Genomic DNA, 25554 nt, shown 5'->3' on the forward strand with positions numbered 1-25554 from the left:
CATGTTTCTGCGAAGACCTGATCACAAGCTCAAATGTACTTTCTATGAGCATCTGTGCTAGCACCACTTCATTGCACAAATGTCAATAGGAAGCTAACACATGAATTGGGTCAATGCAAGTTCATTTAAAACATGCATATAAATATTTGCAGATTAGTTTGGTAGAATTAGCCCTAGTCTGGTTTCGATAGGTGGTTAAACAATACCATAACCACTTTAAGGACTCAGTCTTGCTTCCATTAGCAATGATGCAGGATCACAGCCTCTCTTCCTTTTTATGGATTTGTAACCAACTCTGCACATTGTTCATTCATGCTTTAATTCTGAACATTCACAATTATTCAGCTGTTAGAGAAATGATGTGCCAACAAAAAAAAAAGACAGAAAAAGCTCTCATTAATCCTTAGAATGCTGGCATCCTCCAAACTTTCAATGAAATGAATGAGACATTCACTGGAATAAAATGATTATTATATGCAGGTAACTGTCAAAAGTCACAGTGAGCTTCAGTCATGTTATGGTCAATTTGTATTTTTATATAATATGCAAAGTTATGATCATTATGCTTCATGTTATAAGACAGTCACCCACTGGGTGTCAGGAAAAAGATTTTTCCTGAAGTGCTGTTCAGTTAGGAACTTACTATATAGTTTTCATGCATGTCTAGTACAAAGATTTTAACAGCAAGAATTTGGGATGAGGACACCATTAACAACTGGCAAAAAACGCTGTTAGTTTTTCAGGTCATCCCAAACAACAAGTACTGCTAAAATATATACCTCTCCACTCCATCTCTCTCTAATCTCTTCAAATACTGCTTTGGGAATGTGACAGTGAGCTTTACAGTGGTTCTTCTTTAATTGGAACTATATTTTGTATTTCTATGCCTGGAACTCCAGGTGCTGTGTGTCCAGGAGACCCCTGTACAAGGCTCAGATTAAGCTACAAAAACCTCTAAGAAAGACCTGTAGTAACAATTCTGTGCAGAATAATGTGACAACTTTGAGTCAGTAGCTCAAGTCCTGTCAGAACTAGAAGCACTGTAAATAGAGGTATCTCCTTTCTCATTGGTATAAAGCTCAGAACAGGATTGGTCCGAGTCTTTGGCAGGGGAAGCCTTAAAAAAAAAAAAAAAAAAAAAAAAAAAAGCACAATAAAATGAATATGGAAATGGTTATCTTGACAAGCTGTTATTTGTAAACGACAGCTGGAGCAAGCCGCTGAGATATTTAGAGAGTAGGAAATATTCCCAGGAGGATTGGATTAGTGGACAGAGTGCAGATGAGGCAGTCAGAGATGCATGATATATTTATCTCCTGGAGATCATCTCCCTGTATTTGTGTTTATGCTGTGCTCAACGCATACTCACAATAACAGACATTCTTTTATTCTCTATTTGTGATCTCCCAGAGATTTAACTTGTTTATCTGTCAGAAGTGACCATTTCCATTTGTGGGTTCAAGACACAGTGGCTCTGTCCTGATGTAAGCACAAGTGGCAGGTGAGTTTACACCAGGCCTGTAACCTCTCCAAGAGTGCAAAAGGTCAAATGCTTGGATGTGTTTATAAACTTTTCACTGCAGGACAGCCTCTCTCTCCAGCCCAGCACCTGGAAAGGTGTTTGCTCTTTAACTCATTTCAGAGGCTGTGTGCTATCTGCTGAGTTTTTTCTAACACACCACACAATAGATTAAGCAGGAAGCAAGCCAAGGAACAACAGATCTAAATGAACATTAAGGTATCAGGTATATAAAAATGCAGGCAGATAATACGCATCAGGGATCTCTCATACATTTTCAGTTTACAGGGATCTCTATACTAGGGTTGTAAAATCCGGTTTAATTGGTTAACGGATTAAACATAATGTTTAGCCAGTTAACAGATTAAAGAGAGAGTGCCAGGCTGGAGTGCCCCCCACCACTGCAAGTCAGGGTGCTCCGGCCCAGCCTGCTATGCTCCCAGGCCCACTGTGGATAGGGACTACTCCAGCCCCCTACTGGTTAACCAGTAACCATCTCCCATTAAGGATGATGCTTATCAGTTAGTCTCTCTCATCCCTACGGCCTATACCAGAAATTAAAATAGTTTATGGTAAGTGCTCTGCTAGTTATGTTACAGTAGCATAGACCCCACAACAAAGATTGGGACCCCACTGTACAAGATGTTCTATAGCGGTCCAAACTGCTTATTTAATTGTTAAAATTTACTGAGAGAAATCCTTCCTCCTCAAATTCGTAGCAAGCAGGTACAAATTAACTTTGAAAAGATGTGTTAACAGCCATGTGCATAGTAAATTCAGGAGGTATGTCTGAAGTTGTTTTAGTTAATTATAAAATCTACATAATGACAAAACTGTTGGTTTCTCCTCAGCCACTGTTGTTAAATAACTGTTCAGATGGGATTTCTACTCTAATGCAGAGGGGTAACTATTCTATGTTCAACTTTAGTGGCAGTGAGCGTAATAAATAGACTGCTCTTCTGTTGGGTAATAAAACTCTTAATGGCCATTATCAGGAGTGCAAGATTCATCTGTTTGCACCATTTGGATACTGAAAAGTGAAACCACACATGACATTCGTGCCTACAAAGACAAATGTGAAGCTCCCAGATAGGGTACTCACAGAGCCCAACAACAATAAAGCTGCCCTAAGTCAAAGGGCTCTAATACCCTGTGCTTCTAATCTGGGACATAAATGGTCATCCACATTACATATGTAAACCAAATCTTCCAGGCCTGCCTCTCACTCATATAACTGAGCTGTAGACAACTTAAGTGATTTGCCCAAGGTCACCAAGAAATCTGTAATACAGGAAACAGCATCCAAGTAATCTAACTCTCAGATCTGTACCTTAGCCACAGCTTCTCTTGTCCCCCTTTACACCAGTGGTCTCCAACCTTTTTACACTCAATATCACTTTTTAAATATGAGGGCAAGTCAAGATCTACCCCAGCCCTTCCCCAAGATCCCACCCTTTCCTTGAGGCTCCATCCTTTGCTCACTGGGTTGAGACAGGAGGTGCGGGCTCGGGGGTGGGAATGAGGGATTTGGGTTGGGTAGGAGGTGAGAGGTGCAAGCTCTAGGAGGGAATATGGGTGCAGCAGGAAGTGGAGAAGGGGGTGCTGGTTCACGTAGGGGTCTCCAGGCTGATGAGTGTTGGGGACAGATGAAGAGTTAGGGTGCTGAGCAAGTTGAAGGCTTGTGGAGATGGGGGTGCAGGAATTTGGGTTGGCATGTCTGAGGGACTCAGGGCAGTGGGGTCTGGGTCTATGATGGGCTCAAAATGCAGATTTGCAATGTGGATGGTGCAGGAGTGTTGTGGTACAAGACTGAGGATGTGGGGGATGCAGGGGTTTGGGAATATGAGGGGCTGAAGGCAGGGGATTCAGGTGTAGGAGAGGCTCAGGGTTGGGGAGTAAGGGGGTGCAAAATGGGGGCTTGTTGACCAGGCTTCATTTTTAAATAAAACGTTATGTCAAAACACAAAAAAGGTTTCAACTGTGTCTTTGCTTATGGGAGGGGCGGTGAACCTGTTTTGAGTCAGAGGCCACTTATCCATGGGAGGGGAGGGGAAAATCAGTCAAGGACCTCCCAAGCGAGAAGCAAAAACCAACCTCTCCAAAACCCCACCCTGACTGATATGGCCCCAACTGAGACACCTCACTCCCCTGGCACTCCAGCCCCATGGCAGGAGAGGTAGGTAGGACTGAGGTTCAAGGCCTCAGGCCAGATTAACTGTTCTAGAGTTCCAGGGTTAGTGAATTTTGTGGGGCCCTCAGACTGTGGGGTGGGGCCAAAAATGAGGGGTCCAGTGTGCAAGGCAGAGCTGACAGTGAGTGGGATAGGCACAGGGTACAGAATCTGGGTGGGAGGCAGGGGGCAGGTGTCTGGACGGGATGGAGGGGGCAAGAGCAGGCTGCTGGTGGATTTCTAGCCAGGGGAGAAGGGGCAGGAGCAGCTCAGCTGGTCCCCGAGGGTCTCCAGGGGCAAGTATCTCAGGCAGGATTTGCAAGCAGCACTGGAAGAAACACATGTGCCACTCCTTTAAGAATTCCAGCTGCTCAAAGTCCAGATCCTCCACTGCCATGTTAGTTCCCCCATCCCCCGACCCTGCCTCCCTGGCCAGACACTTGCCGGGCGGATAAGGAAGCATGTGCACTGCTGTGAGGAGGGGAGAAGCAGCACACATGCACTTCCTAACAAGTTGGATCTGGCGTGGATCCTCAGGACTCTCCCCCTGCAGGAAATCAGTGCTGGCTCCAATTTTGCAAGGGATAGGAGGCTGTAGCACCAGCGCAGATGCCTCATTATTTACCTGTGCTTCCACAGGTACAGCCATTTGCAACTCCCATAGGTGGGAACGATGAGCCATGACCAATGGGCACTGCAAGCAGCCGTAGTTATGGAGGCTCAGGTAAATAAATCACCAGCAACCTGCGGGGAGCTAACAGTGAACTACCACCTCCAGTTTATTACCCTGCGCACACGTTCACAAAAAGATGGACCAATAGAAAGTTCCTTCCCAAAGAGGAATTGTTTTAAGACCTCTGGAGGGGGGGAAAAGCTGTAGAATAGAAGTTAGAGAATGGATACTAGAAGTCATCCATAACAGTATATAGCACTTCTGCTTACTTACCACATATGCTGTAACTTACAGGAGATCTTTAATTCACTCAAATTTAATTTACTGTAGATTTTCAAGACAGTAACTTTCAGGCTGCTTATGAAGATGGATCCAGGAAATCTGGGCAGTGATAACTGATGCTGCTTTATACAGTGCTGTCATTATAGGAACTAGGTGTGGGGGAAACCAAAAACGCCAGATCTTAACACCTCCCACAAAAGTCAGAGCCACAGATATTGTTGGAGAAAAGCCTGGGCCACAAAGAAATTGAAATCTCTGTCAATAAAGTGAAATTCAGGGGCCAGAACTGAAAGCCCTTTCCATCTCCATAGCACCTTTCACTCCAATACACATGAGAGTCACACAGCACCTCTGATGCGGGATATAGGAAAGATGCCTTCTCTGACACACTATGCAAAAGTAAAGTGGATGTGGAAAAGAAATTTTAGCCAAGGATCCCTACATCTTAGATGTCCTGTTCCTAATGAGGCCCACTTCGGTGAAATAGGCCAGAGATAGGGAAATATTGGCCCACAGGCTGGATCCTGTTCTCTAGGATTAGCCTGTTCTCCAGGCCCCCATTACAACATATATTTACTTGCGCTTCCACAGGTGGAGGTGATCACAGTGCCCATTAGCCATGGATTGCTGTTCCAAGCAAATGAGAACTATGGGAACCAATGTCTTGGTCCATGCTGCTTCCTGCCACTCCCATAGGCTAGCAACAGTGATTCACAGCCAACAGGAGATGCAAGTGCCCTTATCTCCCAACTGCCACCTTTTAATTGCCCATACCTGGACTAAATATAGGTGTCAATATCAGTAACCAGCTTCTCTTCCTGTTGTACTTTCATGCCCACATACAAGCCCTGGAGCCCCAACATTTCCTCCCACTATGAAGGACAGATGGAGCAGGCTGAATTCCATGAACAGCAACGTATCTATAAAATGAAGAAACCTGAACATAGGGACTTTCACTGTTACAATGCCATCAACATTCCACCAACCAGTCACCTGTGGGACCACTTAGAATTTACAGATGCACAGACATGGTGAAGATTAAAATCTCAGAAGTCACTGCACTTTGGAACATTAAATATTTTAGAACAGGGGTGGGACTAAGGCTGTTAAATTGTGTTTAATCGGCTAATCAAATAGTTGATCGGGGAAACTGCAGAGCCGCCACAGAGTTAGTTCCCTGACTCGGGAGCTAACCCTGCTGCGGCTCTGCCTTTAAATATAGTAAGACCCGGACAACTCTTAGTACATTTAAAAGGCAGAGATGCAGCAGGGAACCGGGCATGAGCTGGGACTCAGTCTCTTGCTGTGCCTTTGCCTCCCCTGCCCACCCCAGCAGAGATGGTGCTTGGGGGAAACCAGCTTTTAAGCCGGTTCCCCCAAGCACTAGCTCCTGCTCTCCACTCCCTTGCTGCCTCTGACAGAAGCAGCAACGGGGGCAGAGAAGCAACCAGTTGAGTAGAGACTCAACCTCCTGATAAGCTTAGGCTTATCGTGTAGTCCACTACTCCACTAGTGGCTTACATCCCTAGAAAAAAAAAACAAACAAACAAATACACAGACACAAAACAGCACAAATACTGGTTGCCTTGAATATTAACCAACAGTTGACTACAGGAGTCACTTGCCCAGGAAGAATCAAGTGCCTCTTACCTTTATTTCTTCTCCATTTTGGCTGTGCTCTTTCTGTAGCTTCTCTCTTAGCTTCCCAAGCTCTGCCCTCAAAGTGCCTATCTCCTGTTCCTTGGTTTGCAGACATGCTTGCAATTCCACCTTCTGCTCAATTAGCGCTTTCCCTTGAGCCTCCACTACTGTGATTCTGTGCCGAAGGTCATGATTAATTTTCATTAGCCTGTTCTGCTGTTGTTGCAGCTGCCATAAAGTGACACAATAAGTTTGCCTCCATTAAACCATGGTACATTAAATCACAAATATTAAATTACAGAACTGGAAATACGTTCCTGTTGTAGTTATCTTGAAAGATCTCCTTTATTTCAGAGGAATTTTTAACTACGTAATCATCTGTGAAAGGACATGTGGTTTCACTGACTGTTTGTAGGGAGCAAGTATCTGAATCACAAATATCACCTCAGTCAGGCTTCCTTATTGACAGGCTCAGAAGAGAAAAGCAAAACCTAGTGAGGCGTGCAGCCTTCTCTCCTCCAGAGCTGATTCCTCCAAGCACGAGGCTGGCCTACGTGCACTGTGTGAAAGAGTTTGCACCACTTAAGTGGTGACTTTCTAAAGTTTTTAGGGGAGTTAGGTGCCCAATAGGAGTTGGGAACCTTTGGGCCAGTGAAAAGTCTGCTCCCTCATCATTTTCAGTTTCTAACTAGGTCTTTTCCACACTCAGAAGAGGGTTTGGTACCTGCTCTGAAGAGCTCATGATTTTTTTTACCTCTTCTACAGATACATAGAAGACATTGTACTTCAGGGATAATAATCTGTCCATCCTTCACAAGCACGAAACTGATTTGAAATTTGTCACAAACATGAAGCAGGAAATACTTACAGCCTCCACATCCTCATTTTTCAGTCCCAGTTCCCGGTCCTTGGCTCTGATCTCATCCCTTTGTTTATCTACCACTTCCTTTAGCTTCTTCATTACTTGCCTCTCCCTCTCTGACATTCCTGGTTTAAACAAATTAACACAAATTAAAAAATAAACTAAGAACAACTATGACATCAGTGGTAAACTTTTTGGGAAGGCACTGGACATAGTAGGATTCAGCCAGCAATTCAGGGAGAGCTTGTCACCTTGGATAAAGAAAGACTGGTTATTCAGCTTGTTTGCATTTCATCCATGAATCCCACATATTTTCTATGCACATCACAGGTGCAGACAAGAGAGTTTTATAATGATTTATGTAATAGTTTAATGGATAGTGTGAAAATAAATGTTACATAACTGTAACTGTGCTGGCCGCTCTTGTCTGGTAAGCATCAAGCAGACTGCATGTGTCTGTATCTGACATTAAAGCAGAAAGATGTGACCCAGCATGGGCACACTGTTGCATTTAGGAGTACAGTAAACTTCTGATAATCCGGCACCTTTAGGACCCAGGGGGTGCCGGATTATCAGATATGCTGGACTATCAGAAGGGGGGGCTATGAGGGGTCTCGAGTGGGGTGGGAGGGGATGCCACCCCAGACCCCTCATAGCCCCCCCTTACGATAGTCTGGCTCTGCCCCAGGAGTCCCTGATTCAGCCACTGCTGGTCAGTATCAGCAGCAGCTGAATCGGGGATGCCTGCAATAGAGCAGCTGGGGTGCTGCCGGGTTGGTCCCGCAGCGCCGAGGGGCGGCGCTACAGCACCAACCCAGCAGCACTCCAGCTGCTCTTGGGGATGCCTGGGACAGAGCAGCTGGGGTACTCCCCGGATGGTCCCGTAGCGCTGCCCTTCAGGGCTGCGGGACCAACCCGGCAGGACCCCAGCTGCTCTGTCCCAGGGGTCCCCGATTCAGCCGCTGCTGAAACAGATCAGCAGCTGATTCCAGGAAGCCCCAGGCAGAGCTGTTGTTTTATTAAGAAAATATGATGAATGATTAAAAGTTTGTACTCTCAGAAGCTCTGTATTGGAAATAGATGGATACCTTACTAAGGCAATTGTAGCCCTTTTCCCATGTGACAATTATGTAGTTCCTGGAGAAGGGAAGTGAATGAGTGTGAAATATGAGTGTTAGGCGAAAGATAACTTGAAGACTCAGCAGTTTCAGAGTCAAGGTGGTCAAAGAAAGGGGAGAAGAAGCTGGAAGACTCAGGGGCACCAAGGTACCATAAATTGGGCAGGACAAATAGACGGACCTTGGTGTTAGGAGCAAGCACCCCTTGACAGATAAGACAGCCTTGGAATAACACCGGGAAGGAGGCAGTAGGATTGCCAGATGGTTTCAACAAAAATACCGGACACACTTGACATTACATCACAACCTATATTACATCTTATTTAGAAAATACCAAACATTTATATTTTCTTATTTATATTTTCTCAATTTGTTTCCCTAACAGAAAGCTTAAATACTAGACTGTCCAGTTCAAAACAGGACACATGGCAACCCTAGAAGGCACCAACATGCTGATATCAGAAGACAAAGAAAAAACAACTTCCAGATAAACAGAACTAGCAGTGACTGAATAAGAACGGACAAGCAAAATGTATAGACCTGAATGGGAGAAAAGTTCTATAAAAGATACAGTGGCTTGCACGAATCTCTAGGTCTTGTCAAGATCGGAGCATCAGTCTGGTTGGAGAGAAGCCCCTGCTCCTTCCCCTCTCCCTTCACTCCCCTGGCCAGTGAGTTAATGTAACAAACCGGTAACTTTAAGCAATGATAATACAGGGTGTGTGGGGGTATGTGAGATACACTTTTATAAGGGGTGTTACTTAATGAAGAAAATAGATTCTCTCCGGAGTGGGAAATGATATTTTGCATTGGCAAGATCTATTCTTGTTTTCTACACCTGCGAGTAGGGCCTGAACTAACATTCTGCATCTCCATTTCAAGTTTCCTTGATCCTGCAGTCCAAAGTCAGAGCAAATTTGCCAGGAGTTTAACCTCAGTTAAGATTATGCCATATAAATATATCTTTTCCTATTGTGACTCCCTCTCTCATCCCATTACAGAGATTCAGATGTAAAGTGACCATACTAAGATGGGGAAAAAGATAGAATTTTCTTATAAAGCATGTTTGAGTGTTGTCAAAGATTTCACCATCAATAATGCTTAAAGAGTAACAAGGGATTAAATTAACCCGTAGTATGACCAACAATTCATGAAGATAATATCAGAATCATGAAACTAGAAACTCTTCCCCCATATACCATCAGTATGGAGAGAAAATAGAGCACCCAATGACTACTGTTGTCCTGCTAAGTAACTGAGCGTTTAAACTGTTGAGGTTAAAAATTCATTACAATTGCTTCACCATTAATAATCATCATGCAACCTATAGGGAGACCCGTGGTCTGATATTTTTAATAGATCAAGTACACATTGCACCTCTAAAATCTGGGATTTTCTAGTCCAGATTCAGCCGCTGTTGAAACTGACCAGCAGCAGCTGAATCGGACACGCCTCGGGCAGAGCAGCTGGGGTGCTGCTGAGTTGGTCCCGCAGCGCCGCTCTTCAGCGCTACTGGACCAACCCGGCAGCACCCCAGCTGCTCTGCCCCGGGCTTCCTGGAATCAGCCGCTGATCAGTTTCAACAGCGGCTGACTTGGGGACACCAGGGGCAGAGCTGTTGGGGTGCTGCTGGGTTGGTCCAGTAGCGCCGCACGTCAGCGCTGTGGGACCAACCCAGCAGCCCCCCAGCTGCTCTACCCCAGGCGTCGGTGATAAAAGCCTGGTCTGCTGGGGGGGGGGGGGGGAGGCGGGGCGCAACTAGTGCGCCCCCCCCCCCCCAGCAGACCAGAGAGACGCGGAGCGGCTTTTCTCGCCATGGAGGACGCGGGCGGCGGGACTGCGGCGCATCTCGGCGGTCCCGCCGCCCGCGTCCTCCGCGGCGAGAAAAGCCACCCCGCGTCTCTCTGGTCTGCTGGGGGGGGGGACGCACTAGCTCCACGTCTCCCTGGTCTGCTGGGGGGGAAGCGCCCCCCACGCCGCCAGAGGCAGCGACAGTGGGGGAAGCACCCCGCACTAGCAGGGTCCCTCCTCCCCCCAGTTCGTAACTAGGGGTCCGACTTAAGTCAGACCAACGTAACCCGGGGACTGCCTGTACTCAATGAGCTTTTTAGTTTTTAAGACTGCCACTGCACATTGAGCAGATGTCAGGGAACTAGCCACAAGGATTCCAAGGTCTCTTTCATGAGTGGAAACAGCTATTTTAGACCCTATCATATTTTCCATGCGTATTACTTTGCACTAAATTTCACCTTCCTGTGTGTGGCCCAATCACCCAATTTTGTGAAACCCCTTTGTAACTCACAAAGTCAATTTTGGATTAGTCCCTGCTCACCCCATTTCAAGAACATTTAGAAGCTTAACACAGATATCCAAACACAAATCCTAGCAGCACAATACGCATCCCTACTCTTTCCCTCCTCCTCTTATTTTTAAGGGGAGTACCCAGCAATGTTTTCATGACCATCTAAAGATCCTTGAGTTACTTGAATGCCCAGCCTTTTGTTGTTCTTAATTACCCTGCTTCCCTTTTTTATAATAAACTCCCTACCCCAAAGGTGAAGCTCAAACTCACTTGCAATTAAGAACTACCTCCAGAGCCAAGGCATGCAGCTCTAAACAGACCTTACTATTAAATCCAGGGATTCCATCTTCAGAAGGATGCTACTATCCCCACAGCCCTTATTTAAAAACCCTGCTCAGAAGAGCACTGATTTTCACAGTACCCTGCAAGCAGGCACACCTGAAAGAAACAAATGGGTGACAGAGAATAATTCCACTGCCATGCAGGCAATCTGCCTTTGACTACCAGTTTTTCTGTAGTGTGCAATTTGGAACAAGTGCAGCTTCCTAAGGAGATGCAAAAGCACAGGGCTGCAGAGCGGGAGAGTAAATGATTCCCATGTGCTACTGCAAAACAGATTAGGAACTTATATCATGCAAAAGCAGAGAGAAAGGAAACCTTCACCAGGACATCGGAGCTAGGAGTGGTACATAGGAAAAATTGGTAAGCTGTGTGGGAAGATGTGCTACTGTCACAATTTATGAAGCCTCTGGAGTGATTTTATGAAGTCTTCTGAGTATTTCCTTTGATGTCTCAGTAAAGTGCTTACACCTGCTAGCCCTACAGCTGAACTTAATTCTCTCTGTAGCCTCCACTGCTTGCAGGAGACCAGGGATTCTCGTTCCCTTCAGTTAGTGTTAGTGGTATCCTGTAGGAGAGAAAGGGGCTCCTTGACCACAAACTGCTTTTCTTTTCCCTCTGCCTGCACTCTCATGTTGAACCACATACCTGGGGAGCTAGGACATTGCGATCCTGTTCTCAGCCCTGCTACTGACTCACTTGGGCAAGTCACTGAGCTTCTGTGTTTGCGTTTCCCCATTTGTAAAAGAGGGATAGTAAAACAATGCACCCCTGCTAACATTCTCAAAGGAGTGGGAGCCCAAGTACAAATGAATAGGTACACAAGGCTAATCCAAAAGTCAGTTTAGCGCTGTATGCCTCTACCCAGATACCTTGTCAATAGTAATTCCCTTCTATGGATAACTAGAAGATTTACTCAGCGTTGTGTCCTTAACTCCATTAATTTCTGTGTTCTGGAAAATAAAATGAAACTGTCCATGCTTCATTTTAAATCATTGCTCTGCGGTGGGGCTGGAGATGAGGGGTTCAGTACTCAGGCTGTCCCAGGGAGAGAGGGCTACCCCAAACTCTCCCTCACTGCAGCAATTTGGTGCCAAGTGAGAAGCACTTCTCCATTGCCACAGTAGCTCCCGCAGGCACAGCTAGGTGAAGGGTTCATGTTTCCCAGCTGCGGGAGGTCCATGTTTGTTACCCCTGCACTCCCCAGCCAGAGGCATACAGACCAAATTTTTCAAAGACATACTAAATGCTTCATAGCCTGCTAGCAAATGTCAGTAGGGCTCTGTGGACACTGGGACCCATCTGTGCAGAACCAGTTGCAAGATTAGGGCCTAAAACACTTTGCCTTAAAATTTTTCCTTCTAAGTAGAAGTGTCTCCCCTACGTAACTTGTGAGGATAATATTTGCAGTGTTTGAGATTTCAGACGGTGTAACGTGTCTTTCAAAAGTTAAATTGACCCTTTTCGCCTTCCCCTCTTATTATCCTTTTTAACTCTTGGTATTCATGGAAAATGTCACAGATCACTGGACTTTTTTCAGGGACAAGGCTGGATGAGTATTGTTTTTCTTCTACAATCATTTTACTCTGTTTTCTTAAACATCCAACGTGTGCACTAAGTGTGAAATAATTCATTCTAAATTAATCAAATTTGTGTATCTACAAGATCTTAAAATGCCATACCCTTCTGGTTTCCCTAAATACATCCCATCAGCAACTTCCTGTGAATCAGCACGGCTGATGCATTGTTCCATGGAATGATACAAAAGCAAGGAGTTAAAAAAAAACCTTGATTGTTTACGGTCAGGGACTCTGTCTATAACTACATTTGCAGAGCAGGGCACAGGACTCATAATATAAAAACTTAAGTATAACGATTGCCTGTACATTTGCAAAAGGATTTGAATATGAACTGTTTAGCTCATGGTTAAGGGTTCTTGATTTATCCCTTATCAGGAAAAATATGAAGTCTTAAGAACAATGAATTAAATGGAAAAACTCCATTGACTTCTTTGGGAGCAAGGTCAGGCTCTGTCTGAGTTTTCACCAAAGGGGTTAAGGATCATGGAAGTTAAATATGTGGGACAGTGGGATGTCTCCTTGCAATTGCAGGCCCAAGTCTGCAAGAAAGTAGTTATCTGATGTTACCATAGGACACTTGAAGTCAAATTAAAGACAAATCAAGGGTAGGGCAGGTTCCAGGATAAACAGACATAAAATATCTTTTCTCTGGCGACTGTAAGTTCTGATCCTGTGAGCTGCAGGACACTGAAATGTGTGACCTCCTCTCATGGCATTTGTGCTACTCTCTATAATTATACATAGGTTCACGCATTTTCCTTTCTGTTGCTGCTGAATATTTTCTTTAAATATAGTTGGTACCTGGGGGTGTATTATTACTATTGCATTTGTCTTGTTACTTTTTCCTTATAATATCCATGACACAGAGATAATGGGAGTTGTGCAGGTGGCTGTGACAGTTGACAACTTGAACCATTATTCCTGCAAAACTTGAGCTGCTTGTATCAAATCTTAGCAGTGTGGGAGACTGAGACATCAGATAGAAATGTTCAGAATTGGAGCTAGCGGTTTCTCTTGTGGCTTCAGTGTTGGGGAGTCAAATTCTGTACTTTATTTGGATTTGGAGAGTAGCAGAGCTGAGGGAGCTGGGTTGAGACCCACTGCAGATCATGCTGCCTTTGCTGAGAGAGAGGGTTTGTTCCTCTTCACACTGAAGTCAATGGCAAAAATCCCACTGACTTCCATGTTGCAGAAGCAGACTCAGAAATAGGAAAGCAACCCTGGAGAAGATATGGCAGTATCTCTCTCCTGCCTGCCACCCTCCATAGCTGCTGCAAAAATGGACCCTGCATGTGAGGGCAGGGGTTTAAGAATACAATAAAGTGGCTTTAAACCATTGGGATTTACAAAGGAAAAACAGATTTTGATGACAATATTGTGAGTTGTCATTCTTGTCAATTTTGTTTGCTCCAAATGCGATTTAAATATTTGATTCTACCCTTTTATTCTCTCCTTCCATGAGTGACTATGACTTCATACAACCATTATTAATATTAATGAGGTACCTAGGTGTGACGGTGAGTTGCGGTTCCCCCAAATCCTGCAGCCCCGTAGCAGCAAGAACAGACTCTGCCAGTCATAGAATAGAGGGGTTTATTGTTCCTTCAGGATACAGCACAGTACATATGTGATGTGGCTACAAAGGCCAGGGCCAGGATGCCTCAGACCCTAGGATTAGGGGTCCATCGCCCCTAGGCTCCAGCTTAGCCTCTTCTCTCCATGTTTCCCAGACAGCAACTGCCACTACGCCACACTAGGAGAGCTTCTTGTGCACCAGGATACTAATCTAATATACAAAGGAGAATGTTTGTATGGTTGTGCGCTAATAATTTGGACACTATAAGAGCTACCGGCAACCAAACTTTCCATGGGGTAACCTTTCCTCCAGGAGAAGGTTTTAAGGTACTTTTGGCAGTGCAGGGAGAAGCAGCTTTCCGGGGGAAGCGGCGGGGACCGTCACTCAGTAAGGCCGGCGGCAGAGGCACAAGGGAAGGGGTGGCGCTCTGAGCGGCAGCTGCCCCACTCACCTCTACCAGGCCATTCCACTATGCAGGCGTGTCCGGGGTGGGGGAGCCTCCTCCTTCCTCCCGCCCGTGATGTCACTCATCCTGGGCCCCTCCCCTCCAGCGGCAGCAGAGGGTTTCCGAGCAGCGGTCTGGAGCTCGTGGCTGCCACTAGGGGGCGTTGCGGGCGCAGAGAGGAGAGCCCAGCGGAGAGGCAGCGGCAGTGGTGCTGGGAGTGGCCCAGGGTCTGGCGCAGCTTCCTGGTCACGTGGCGGGGAGCCCAATACCTGCTTACTGCAGCCCACGGGAGAGGGGAGCCCCCTTTGGGAGGCAGGTAGCAGGTCGAAAGTTTCAGGGCAGGTGGTGGGGTTGTTGCTCCATGCAGCACCTGCAGCCCCAGGCACAAGCTGGGCTGCCCTGCCCACCCTAGGTCCCGTGCTTGCTCCCTCCCGGCCCTCACACAGGGCATGCCTGGCAGGACCCTACCACCTGCCCCGAGCAACGCCGGGTAACTCCAGCTAGTGTGCTCTAAATATAGGACAAGAGCAGACATACAGAAAGATGCTGCCAGAAGAATGCAAGGATATGGTGACACAATATTGAGCAGCACAACAGGCAGTGGTCTCATTAGGACTGACCATAAGTTCTCATTATCACCTGCAAAGTCTCAAAGAAGAATTATGCTTTCGAGAGGGATACGAATGTAGTAGGGCACAGGAGTTCCAAGTGTACTAAATGGAGGCTACGTTCATTGAGATGCCACAGTCATTGGTGGGAACTGAAGCTGAGATCTTATCCCCAAAGCCATACATCTCTACCACTTGAGGTAAAGGTCTTCTATAGTTATCTACTGATTTAAGCAGCAGACTGCTAGTCCCAGAGGCCAGCTACCAGGTGACATGATCTCACCTACTAAATCACGCCTATGGTGCGAAGATTAGAGCCTGATTACAGGTACATGAACTGAGCTTTGGGACTGGGAAAGTTGCATCCAGCAACTCACTGTGTCTGGTTATTTTTTCTACTCTGTCAATCAGTTGCTCTTGAAATCAAGCATCTGTGTCAGTGTTTTGTACCACAACCGATTAAAACTTTAACACCGTGTACAGTCCAATCCTGTTCCCTTTTTTAACAAGCAAAGTTATCCAATGGGAACAGGCATCCATAACTCCCAGAGTCAGTCATAAGGGATTCCCAGTTAGGATCATTGTTAACCTGTATCACTGTGAGTCAAAGTCTGTTCTCACTGAAAATAAATGAGATTTTGGCCCTTAGAGTATTTCAGTTCTCATTCTTTTTTTTTCCACCTCTCTACCACACAAAGCAAAAATAACCTTGAAAAGCATGTCTGGCACCAGCTATATGCATTCAAGAGTTATTACTGTTTTAAAATACAACCATATAAACTGTACTGAACTGGGTCACCTGTTGACATGTTTTTTATAGTCTGACTCATTTTTATTTAATATGCTGACACGTTTCATGGAATCCACAATGCATTAAATTCAAAGGAAATTGTGAAGAGTAGCTCAAATACAGCCTGTTAAATAGGAACAGCTGCATTTATTTTATAGCAACAATGATCTTGAGACAGTAAAGTATTTTCCTTTGTAATATGCTATTCACACTCTTCTGAGCTAAAATGCTTTGGTACTCAAGAGTAAAGGTAGAATTCAATGCTGGTGAAGCAAGTACATAGGGGTGGCAAAAGGTTAAGTGCAATATAAGCAAGCAGTAGGTGCCTACCCTTTATAAGGCCTCTAGAAGAAGTACTGTGACTTTAACAATATTTTTAAATTAACATAATGTTTACTCTGATCATTTCTCTGAGAAGTTGTCCACCTGTAGGATCAAATGGGCTAGTACAGATATGCCTGTGCAGGACCCCTGTGAAATCAGCATGGGTCGAGATGGGCAACAGCATCTGTCCACACACTATTGGATCATGATTCAGGACTGTGATAAGCCAATCAGATTTCTGCCCATTTAATCCCCTAGGAGACAAAACCATCCAACTAGCCTTAGAACTTGGGTGAATCTCTTCACTGAGATGAAGCAAGTATTTCATCTCTTCTGGTGCATACGTACTGTCCTTGGTGCATACATACTGTCCTGATTAACAATTTGGTCTCTCTCTCAAAATAAAACACATTAGGAGGCCTGCATCAGTGTTTAATTCCTTCTTGAAACTGTTTCCCCCTCTTTGGGTAATTTGAGTCAGTTTCTGAAGTTCTAGTTCGCCATCTGAGACTACACAGTGATTTCCTCCCCCACAAAATATATGAATTCCTCAACTCCAGGATGCTGCATGCTGTAAATTAATTGGCATTCTGATAATTCAGCTGAAGGGAGCCTGAACAATAGATTGCGTAGCAATTATGCTGAACTAAATGCCCAAGTGTGAATGCTGATTTTTACATTTCCAAACTTTCATACGTATACAATTACTAGAAGATGTACCCAGCATTGCTTGGGTCCCTCAGGGCAGGGAGCTGGGTGTGTGGGGTAGGGATGCTGATGTATAGTAGACTACATGATTAACCAATAAGCCTAGGCTTACAGGTTCATCCTGTTAATTACATGCTCTCCCCAACCCCTGAGTATCAGAAGCAACAAGCTGGGGGGAGCTGGGAGCCGGTGCCTATGAGGAGCTCGCTCCCCACAAGCACCGTATTGCATGGATTTGCCTGCCCCCTTCTTCACCCCTGTGCTGCTACCTCTGATAGAGAGGCAGCAGGGGTGGGCAAAAGGACCTCCATGGGCTGGATCTGGATGGATCCAGCCCATGGAAGCCCTGCCACTCCCCTCCCCCAGGCCAATTAGGGCCTAGGGAGAGGTGAGCACATGCCACTTAAGAGTCAATCCTGGCACCTGACTCTAAGCGCCGCACACTGGAGGGCTGGGAGTGAGAGACTTTAGAAAAGTCAGACATACGCAAATCCATGGGGCCAGATTTAATGCATCGAAGGGTGCTGAGGGTGTTGGCAGATGCCATTGCAGAGACATTGGCCATTATCTTTGAAAACTGGTAGAGATTAGGGGAAGTCCCAGACAACTGCAAAATGGCAAATATAGTGCCCATCTTTAAAAAAAGGGAAGAAGGATAATCCAGGGAACTGCGGACTGGTCAGCCCCACCTCAGTCCCTAGAAAAATCATGGAGGGAAATCCTCAAGGAATCCATTTTTAAGCACTTGGACAACAGCAAAGTGATCAGGAATAGTCAACATGGATTCACCAAGGATAGGCCATGACTGACCAACCTGACTGCCTTCCACCGCAAAGAACAGGGGGAAGGTGGTTGACATGATATACCTTGACTTTAGCAAAGCTTTTGATATGGTCTCCCACAGTATTCTTACCAGCAAGTTAAGGAAGAATGGATTGGCTAAATGGACTGTAAGGTGATTAAAAGTTGGCTAGATTGTCAGGCTCAATGGGTGGTGATCAACCACTCAATGTCTAGTTGGTGGTTCATATCAAGTGGAGTGCCCCAAGTGACCGCTCTCAGGCCAGTTTTGTTCAACATCTTTATTAATGACCTGGATGAGGGGATGGACTGCATCCTCAGCAAGTCTGTGGATGACAAAGCTAAGGGGAGAGGTAGATACATTAGAGGGCAGGAATAGGTTCCACAGTGACCTAGACAAATTGGAGGATTGGGCCAAAAGAAATCTCATGAAGTTAAACAAGGACAAGAGCAGAGTTTATATACATGAGATGAAAAAATCCCAAGAACTGTTACAGAATGAGGGTAAGCAGCAGTTGAGCAGAAAAGAACCTGGGATGAGAAGCTGACTATGAGTAAACAGTGTGCCCTTGTAGCCAAAAAGGCTAATGACATATTAGCATGCATTAGCAGGAGCATTGCCAGCAGATCTAGAGAAGTGATTAATCCCCTTTATTTGGCACTGGGGAGGCCACATCAGAAGTATGGTGTCCAATACTGAGCCTCCCACTACAGAAAGGACGTGGACACATTGGAGAGGGTCCAGCCGAGGGCAATCAAAATGATTAGAGGGTTGGAGCGCATGACCTATGAGGAGAGGCTGAGGGATTTAGGTTTGTTCAGTCTGCAGAAGAGACAACAGGGGGGGATTTGATAGCAGCCTTCAACTTCCTGAAGGGAGGTTCCAAAGAGGATGGAGAGAGGCTGTTCACAGAAGTGACAGATGGCAGAACAAGGAGCAATGGTCTCAAATTGCAATTGGGGAGGTCTAGTCTGGATATTAGGAAAAACGATTTCACTAGGAGGGTGGTGAACCACTGGAATGAGTTACCTAAGAAGGTGGTGGAATCTCCACCCTAAAGGTTTTGAAGTCCTATCTTGACAAAGCCCTGGCTGGGATGATTTAGTTGGGGTTGGTCTTGCTTTGGGAAGGTTGGACTTTATGACCTCCTGAGGTCTCTTTCTAGCCCTATTATTCAAAATAGCATTTTTTTATAGCAACTTGTTAAAAATGTACGTGAAGCCAAAAGAAAAATAGACTTTTTGCTTTTTAAAAGTTGTTTCTCATCCAAAGAAGTGAATAACTCTATTCCGATCTTTATTTTGTTTTCATGATTTATTCCAGCTTTGTATTCTGATAACAGACCTACAATCTACAAGAATAAGGCGAAATAAATGTATAGTCAGACCCTTTCATCAGGGATGACTTCGGTTTTTTAAAAGATACCATCACTGAATTTCAACTGTTAAACTTGCCTTCATGTTTCTGAAATTCCTCCTCTGTGAAATTGATGTCTTTGTGCGACAGGTTTGTCATCAGCTGTTTGTTCTCTTCCTGAAGCTGAGCAATTTGGGTAAGAAGATCTTGTGCTTCCCCTCTCCATACATCCTCCACCAGTTCTAATTCCTAAAATGTTGGATCATGACATAAGATTAATGCTGTAACAAACAATCAGTAGCCTTGGACCAAACTATATGTGCAGAATACACTATCATGTTGCCCCTAAAGCTATCCTTTTACAATAATACTTTGTATTTCTCACTAGCAACATGAAAACATCAATCTTTTTAATACTGTGTAAATGCCAACTGGCTCTATACAGCATCAGGGCCCCATTGAGCCGAGGTGTGTGTGCGCACATATGAGACTATTCCTGCACACAGAGCTTAGAGTATATACAACCAGCATTCCCTGTAAGCTGAGCTCTTGGGAAGCTGCCCAGAAAAGAGTCAAATGCCACCTAGCTGATTAGCAAAGCGCTAGCAGCATGTGTTTCTGGTGATGGTATACATCTGCATATATCTTGGTGCACAGAACAAAATTTAATCTGCACATGGATGGAAAAAATTAGAGGGAACATTGTACGCAACCAAAGTTTTAAAAAAATTATTATTCCCATTTCACAGGCAACTGAGACACAAGGAGATTACATGGCTTTCTCAAGGTGACAGAGACATGCATATAAGAGGCAGGAACTGAGTCCAGGTTCCATGAGTTCTAGGCAGCACTAACAGCATAGTAAAACACACAGCTCACAACATTTGTCAAGCTTTTCAGTGGCAGTGCTGGGCATGCTATTTTTTTAAAAGCGCATAATGTTCCATTACATGGCACCATCACTAATCTAAATTGTAATGTGTGATACTGTAGAGAAGGGGTGAGGAACCTTTTTTGGGTTGGGGGATGCGGACCCACAGAATAATCAGTCAAGAGCTGCACTCAAATGATGGGGAAAAAACCCTCACTGACATGGCCGCCAACTAAGAAGGAGAAAGACACTCCCCACATTTCTCTCGCACACCAGAGCCAAGAGGAGCCCAGGTTTGCAGATTTTGTGTGCTCCAGTCCCATGGGCAGGCAGCGGGAGAACTGGAGCACCAGTGCAGGCTCCCCAAGACTGGGGGGGGAACAGGAGGGATTGAGCTTCAGTGGCCAGCCTCAGGGGACTGCATCTGGGCCTCAAGTTCTCCACCTCTGCTGTAGAGTATTGTGTCTGTGTTTATTTTTTGTCTAAGGCAAAATCCAGAACTCATTCCCAGGCTTGTGTTTTCACCATTAGCTTATGCTTTTTTTTTGCTTATTTTAACTTCCTGTAATCACATGTTGTAATGTGAACTATATAGAGAACAGCTATGTTCAAATTAGCAATACCTTTATTCAGGACACTTTATGTCAAGGGCAGCTGTAACCAATTCCAGTAAAGGTCAAATCAGGATATTACATATAAAGACCCTTAGTATACTTAGTATACTAAGAATAGAGTATAAAGACCCTTAGTAAAGTATACTAAGAATAGAGGAGACCATATTTATTTTGAAAACTTCATCACAAATATCAGTATTTCTCCTTGTAGGCAAGCTACGCTCCATTTTCTTGCATGTGTTCTGACTAGCAGAAAACCTATGCTCAGCACACAGAACAACACCAAGATGAACTACTAGTTGTTTTTTCTATATGTAATTCTACATGGGGCATGTTGTATCTACGGGAAACTTCAAAATAGAGCTGTGCTTTTAACACAGGACTAGGATTAACTCTACTGAAGAGAATACTGTGGAAAAAAATAGCTAGGCTTGATGGAATTCATTTTTTTATAATTGATGGATATCAATTTAAGCAATTTTTCAGTTTAAATGTTTGTGGTTGTACACAATTGAATAAAGCTTTTTTCCTAATTTTTTTTACTGATTTGAATTTTCAAAGTTGTGAGAGATGGAAGGGCAGATAAGAGAGACTTTGGTCAATAATTATTTAATTACAATAGATGTTTAGATTAAAAAAGTTAGTTTTATAACTGTTAAAATACAAATTGCCAACAGCCCATGTCAAAATAGACTAAGTTAATATCCTCAACTCTAAGAAGCTCTCATGAGGCATTTTCCTTCCTTTGCTTCTCTGTAAGTTTCAATTATTTGTTGATTTAAATGTTTTTGTTGGCTTGCCTGTGTGCAGTGAAACCATTTTAAAAACCAAATCCTTCTATCTCTAACCATAATTCTAAATTAAAAACTTCATATGAAATTAGAGGACTATGTTGGCCCATGAACAAATGAATATAAACGAGCTGTGAATAAATATCATCTGGAAATTAGGAGATTTCTAAGCATGTAAAGAATGAAGTTCTAAAACTGCCTTCTTGTGGAAGTACTAGGACAAGTGACCTAAAATATTTTTAAGGAGAAACTTGTGATAGGAATGCCTGAAATAGCAGGAGATTGAATCTGATGATTCCCAATCCTATATCCCTATGAACTTGTGATTCCATCCATTTTCAGGCCCAATCACACAGTCATTTTAATCCAAAATTCAGACTCAACTAGTTGTTACTTTTATAGTGTCTAAAAGTGTGTTTGGTGATTCACTGAAGAGACAGGATGATCACTCTTTGGACTGAACTATTGGAGGAGCACAGGGAAAGAACAAACTAATCTCCATGTGATGGATATTAATGTCAATTATCATTATCTTTACCTGAAATATTTAGACTAGAAGAAAATCTGTTAACCAAACACAGTGTAGGAATAGATGTCACATGTGTAGCCCAAGGTCTAAAATGAAATATAGTGATCATATGTAGAGGGAAACATCAAAACATGCACTGAGTTTTAGGAGTGGGTACACTATGCTAAACTTTCTGGTACTGCTACCAAGAATAGCATTCTCTTCTAGTGTTCTTTTTTAGTAAAGTGATGATCATCTGCAAACTATTTGATAGCTCCTATAAAATATGTTGGGGGTTGTCAAGTTTTTAGGTAGGTTTTATCAGACACGTGCTCAGTTCACAAAAATGCCTTGAGAGTAAGCGGTCAAGAGTTATTGTTCCATTCTATCAGAGGGACCAGGACTGAAAAGAGCTGGAGAAATGAGCAACCTGCTTACTCAAAGATTGTTCTCTAGGGCTGTGTCCAGACTCCATGCCTCCTTCGACGGAGGCATGTAGATTAGCCACATCGGAAGAGGGAAATGAAGCCGCGATTAAAATAATCGCGGCTTCATTTAAATTTAAATGGCTGCCCCGATCTGCCGATCAGCTGTTTGTCGGCAGATCGGGAGAGTCTGGACGCGATGCCCCGACAAAGAAGCCTTTCTTCATCGACACAGGTAAGCCTCGTGAAACCAGGTTTACCTGTGTCGATGAAGAAAGGCTTCTTTGTCGGGGCATCGCGTCCAGACTCTCCCGATCTGCCGACAAACAGCTGATCGGCAGATCGGGGCAGCCATTTAAATTTAAATGAAGCCGCGATTATTTTAATCGCGGCTTCATTTCCCTCTTCCGATGTGGCTAATCTACATGCCTCCGTCGAAGGAGGCATGGAGTCTGGACACAGCCCTAATCAGAAGGGAGGCCCATTAGAAGGACAAAGAAAAGGGCATAGGGATTGTTTCTGGTCTGTCGCTCAAAAAAATTAGATCATTTGCTAGGGATTTACCAGCACTTTCTTCTTCCTTCAAAAATGTTAGGTCAGAAGGCTCTAAGCTGGCACAAAGCTTTTAAATATGTTCAGCTACATTTCTTCCTGGCAGCTTTGCTGGGTTTGAGGAAGTTTTGTATTTAACTACATCTTGAGTGAGCTTTGAGATTTTCTGTAAATATCTTTATTTTGCATCCGTGCCAGCAATCAGCAATAGCACAAGACAGTGAGTGGTGACACTGGAGTGACTTAGCTGAAAGGAGCAATTTTTAACCACATCATACAATAATCAATAATCAAAGCAGCTCGTGTCTTCCAGCCATATTAGGGAAACAGGGTTTTGGAAAGAGTGTCTGCCTCTGGCATCCAGGTGAGCAGGAATGGGAGCACTATATTGGTAACAGTTTAGTCTAAATATTGCATTGCTCCTCAGAGAGGCCATACTATTTTCAGATCAGGGTGAGGTGGGTCTAAGCCCACCCTATATTAAAGGTATGTGCTGCCCTCAGCTAAGCCTGAGGAACCACAAAGTCCAAGGTAGAAGGCAGGGTCTAGGACAAAGAAAATCAAACAGGGATGTGAGTGACATCACAGTTTGGGAATCAGAAGAGGACACTGCACAGATGACTTTAGACAGTGCTCTCTGCTCCTCAAAAGCATCTTAAGGCATGTTTACACTGCAAGTAAAAACAGGGGGGTGCCACACCAGCTGACTTGGCTCCAGCTAAGGGGCTGTTTAATTACAGTGCAGAGGTTTGGCTGCAGGCTGGAACCAGACAAGGCAGATCCAAGGACCAGGGCTGCAGCTGGAGTTGGACTTTCTGCACTGCAGTTAAATATCCCCTTCATTCAAGCCCATGTGCTCCAGTCAGTGGGAATGGGCCAGCTGCAGGACTCTTGCTGTAGGGTAGCCAAATGCTAACAAGCCACTGGACAGGCAGACTAAGGAATGGACACGGGCCCCACAGGCACACAGTATCCGTTGTCCAGCTTCTTCCTCCCTGACAGAGGCCCAGGGTGGCTAACCCTAGTGGACTGAGCAAGAGTCTGGGGGCCAGACCCTCTGGAGCCCCTCAGCTCTGGCACAGCTTTCCAGCCCCTTCGTATCCCTCTGGGCCAAAGGGGGAGGCTGTTAACCTGCCAGGCAAGGGCAGTGCCCTCCCTGTTCCTACAGAGCTCTGCGTCCCGGGATTCTGTCGCGCCCGCGAGGCGGCTGGCTGCCGCGTGACCCCTTGGAAGCAGGGTGGGCGGGGAGATGGGTGGGCCGGGGCTCCAGTCCCTAGGGAGAGCGGACTGTATCTGGCGCAGCCCCGCGCACTGTGGGAGCGAGGCCGCTCCCTAGCACTGAGAGGCGGGCGGGCCACTCCCCATCTCCGTCCCATTTCCGCTGGCTGCAGCGTCTCGGACCAGTCACCTCCCTCCCACCCTCAACCCGAGCCCGGCTGCTCCCCGGGCTCTTTGTGTGCGAACCCGCAGTGGAGAGGAGCCGGCGAGGCAGGAGGGGCCAGACCCCCGGGAGAACAGCGGCCCAAAGTCCACTCCCAGGAATTATGGGGATGCCGCTTCGCCCCCTCCCCCCCCGCCAGAGCCAGGCAGTGGGTCCCTGCAGAAGCTTGCGGGGGGGGGGGGTTCAGCACTCCTCCCCCCCCCTCCAAGAGCTGGGGCGGGACAAGTTTTGCCCGCCCTCTACCCCCTTGCGAATCCACACGAGCCCCTCCCCATTCCCACCTTCTGGTGCTTCTTCTCCTTCTCGATCCGGTCCATCCTCTCCAGCCGGAGCCGGTCCAGCTCCAGCCGCAGCTCCTCCATTTCGGGGTTGATGTGGTTGCGGCTCACCAGCACCTCCAGGATCTCCAGCACTCGCACCACCTTGGGCATGAGGCGGGCGATGGCTTCGCAGCCGTGCTGGTCGATGAGCCGCTCGAACTCCTGGCCCACCAGCGAGGCGATGTCGTACACGTCCATGACCGTCAGCTCCGCCACGTTCTTCTCCAGGGCCGAGGCGCACAGCGGGCCCCCCTCCATGGCGCGCCCCTGCCTGCGGCGCCCGGGACTCCCTCGGAGCCCGCCGCCGCCCCCAGCGCGGCCGCCGCCCCCGCCCCTCCAGCCAGCCGGGCGCGGCCGCAACTTGCCAACTTCGCCCCGGGCCTTCGCGCTGGAACTTGGCCGCTTCGCCGGCCGGGCGCGACCGCTGAGCGCTCCCCTCCGGGCAGCTGGCGGCAGCGCTCGCCCCCACCGCTCCGCGCCTATAAACAGGAGCGTGTCACCAGGCGAGGGGGAGGAGGGCGCGCTCCACGCATGCCCGCTGCCTCCAGACTTGGGATAGCAGGAGTTGGCGACGGGGAAGGGGATTTGGGGAGCACGTGATGCACCCGGCAGGCACTTATAGAGTCGCTTCTGCGCGCCCGTGGGACGGCAGGGTCTTCCCGCTGCGGGTGGAGCTTATGTGGATACCTTTCTGCCCGCTGATCGGCGGTGCAGAGCATCCGTCCGCGAAAAGGCTTCAGAGCCGGGGCCGGTGGTTTGTACACATCTGCTCCCTATAGCATCGTGCGACTTAGGGATAGTTTAGGGTTACGGAACATGCTTGGTTGTTTTGCCGAAGCTCCTGCCAACACTGTGTAAAAGTTTCTGCTGACTACATTTTACAGGGTGTTATAAAGGGAGAAGGGGCAAAACGGAGGAAGGGGGTGGCCCAGGCCTG

At 46.1% G+C, this 25554-nt stretch overlaps 1 protein-coding gene across 8 annotated transcripts in view; it reads right to left on the reverse strand.

Annotated features, from left to right (window-relative positions):
* Positions 1-25162, reverse strand: part of RILPL1 (Rab interacting lysosomal protein like 1) — a 52361-nt gene extending 27199 nt beyond the window's left edge. For 2 of the 8 annotated variants that reach the window (XM_075898538.1, XM_075898535.1), the window contains exons 1-4: positions 24579-25161; positions 19194-19344; positions 7154-7272; positions 6295-6513 (exon numbers count right to left, since the gene is read on the reverse strand). In XM_075898538.1, coding sequence (XP_075754653.1) covers positions 6295-6513; positions 7154-7272; positions 19194-19344; positions 24579-24875 — 786 coding nt within the window. In that variant the 5' untranslated portion in view covers positions 24876-25161. Of the gene's footprint in view, positions 1-6294; positions 6514-7153; positions 7273-10837; positions 10988-19193; positions 19345-24578 lie in introns of those variants that run through there. The other 6 variants (XM_075898534.1, XM_075898539.1, XM_075898537.1 and 3 more) reach the window with 4 other exon arrangements.
* Positions 25163-25554: the final 392 nt, after the last annotated feature.

Source organism: Pelodiscus sinensis, chromosome 15 (genome assembly GCF_049634645.1).
Source record: "Pelodiscus sinensis isolate JC-2024 chromosome 15, ASM4963464v1, whole genome shotgun sequence".
Taxonomy (NCBI): domain Eukaryota; kingdom Metazoa; phylum Chordata; order Testudines; family Trionychidae; genus Pelodiscus; species Pelodiscus sinensis.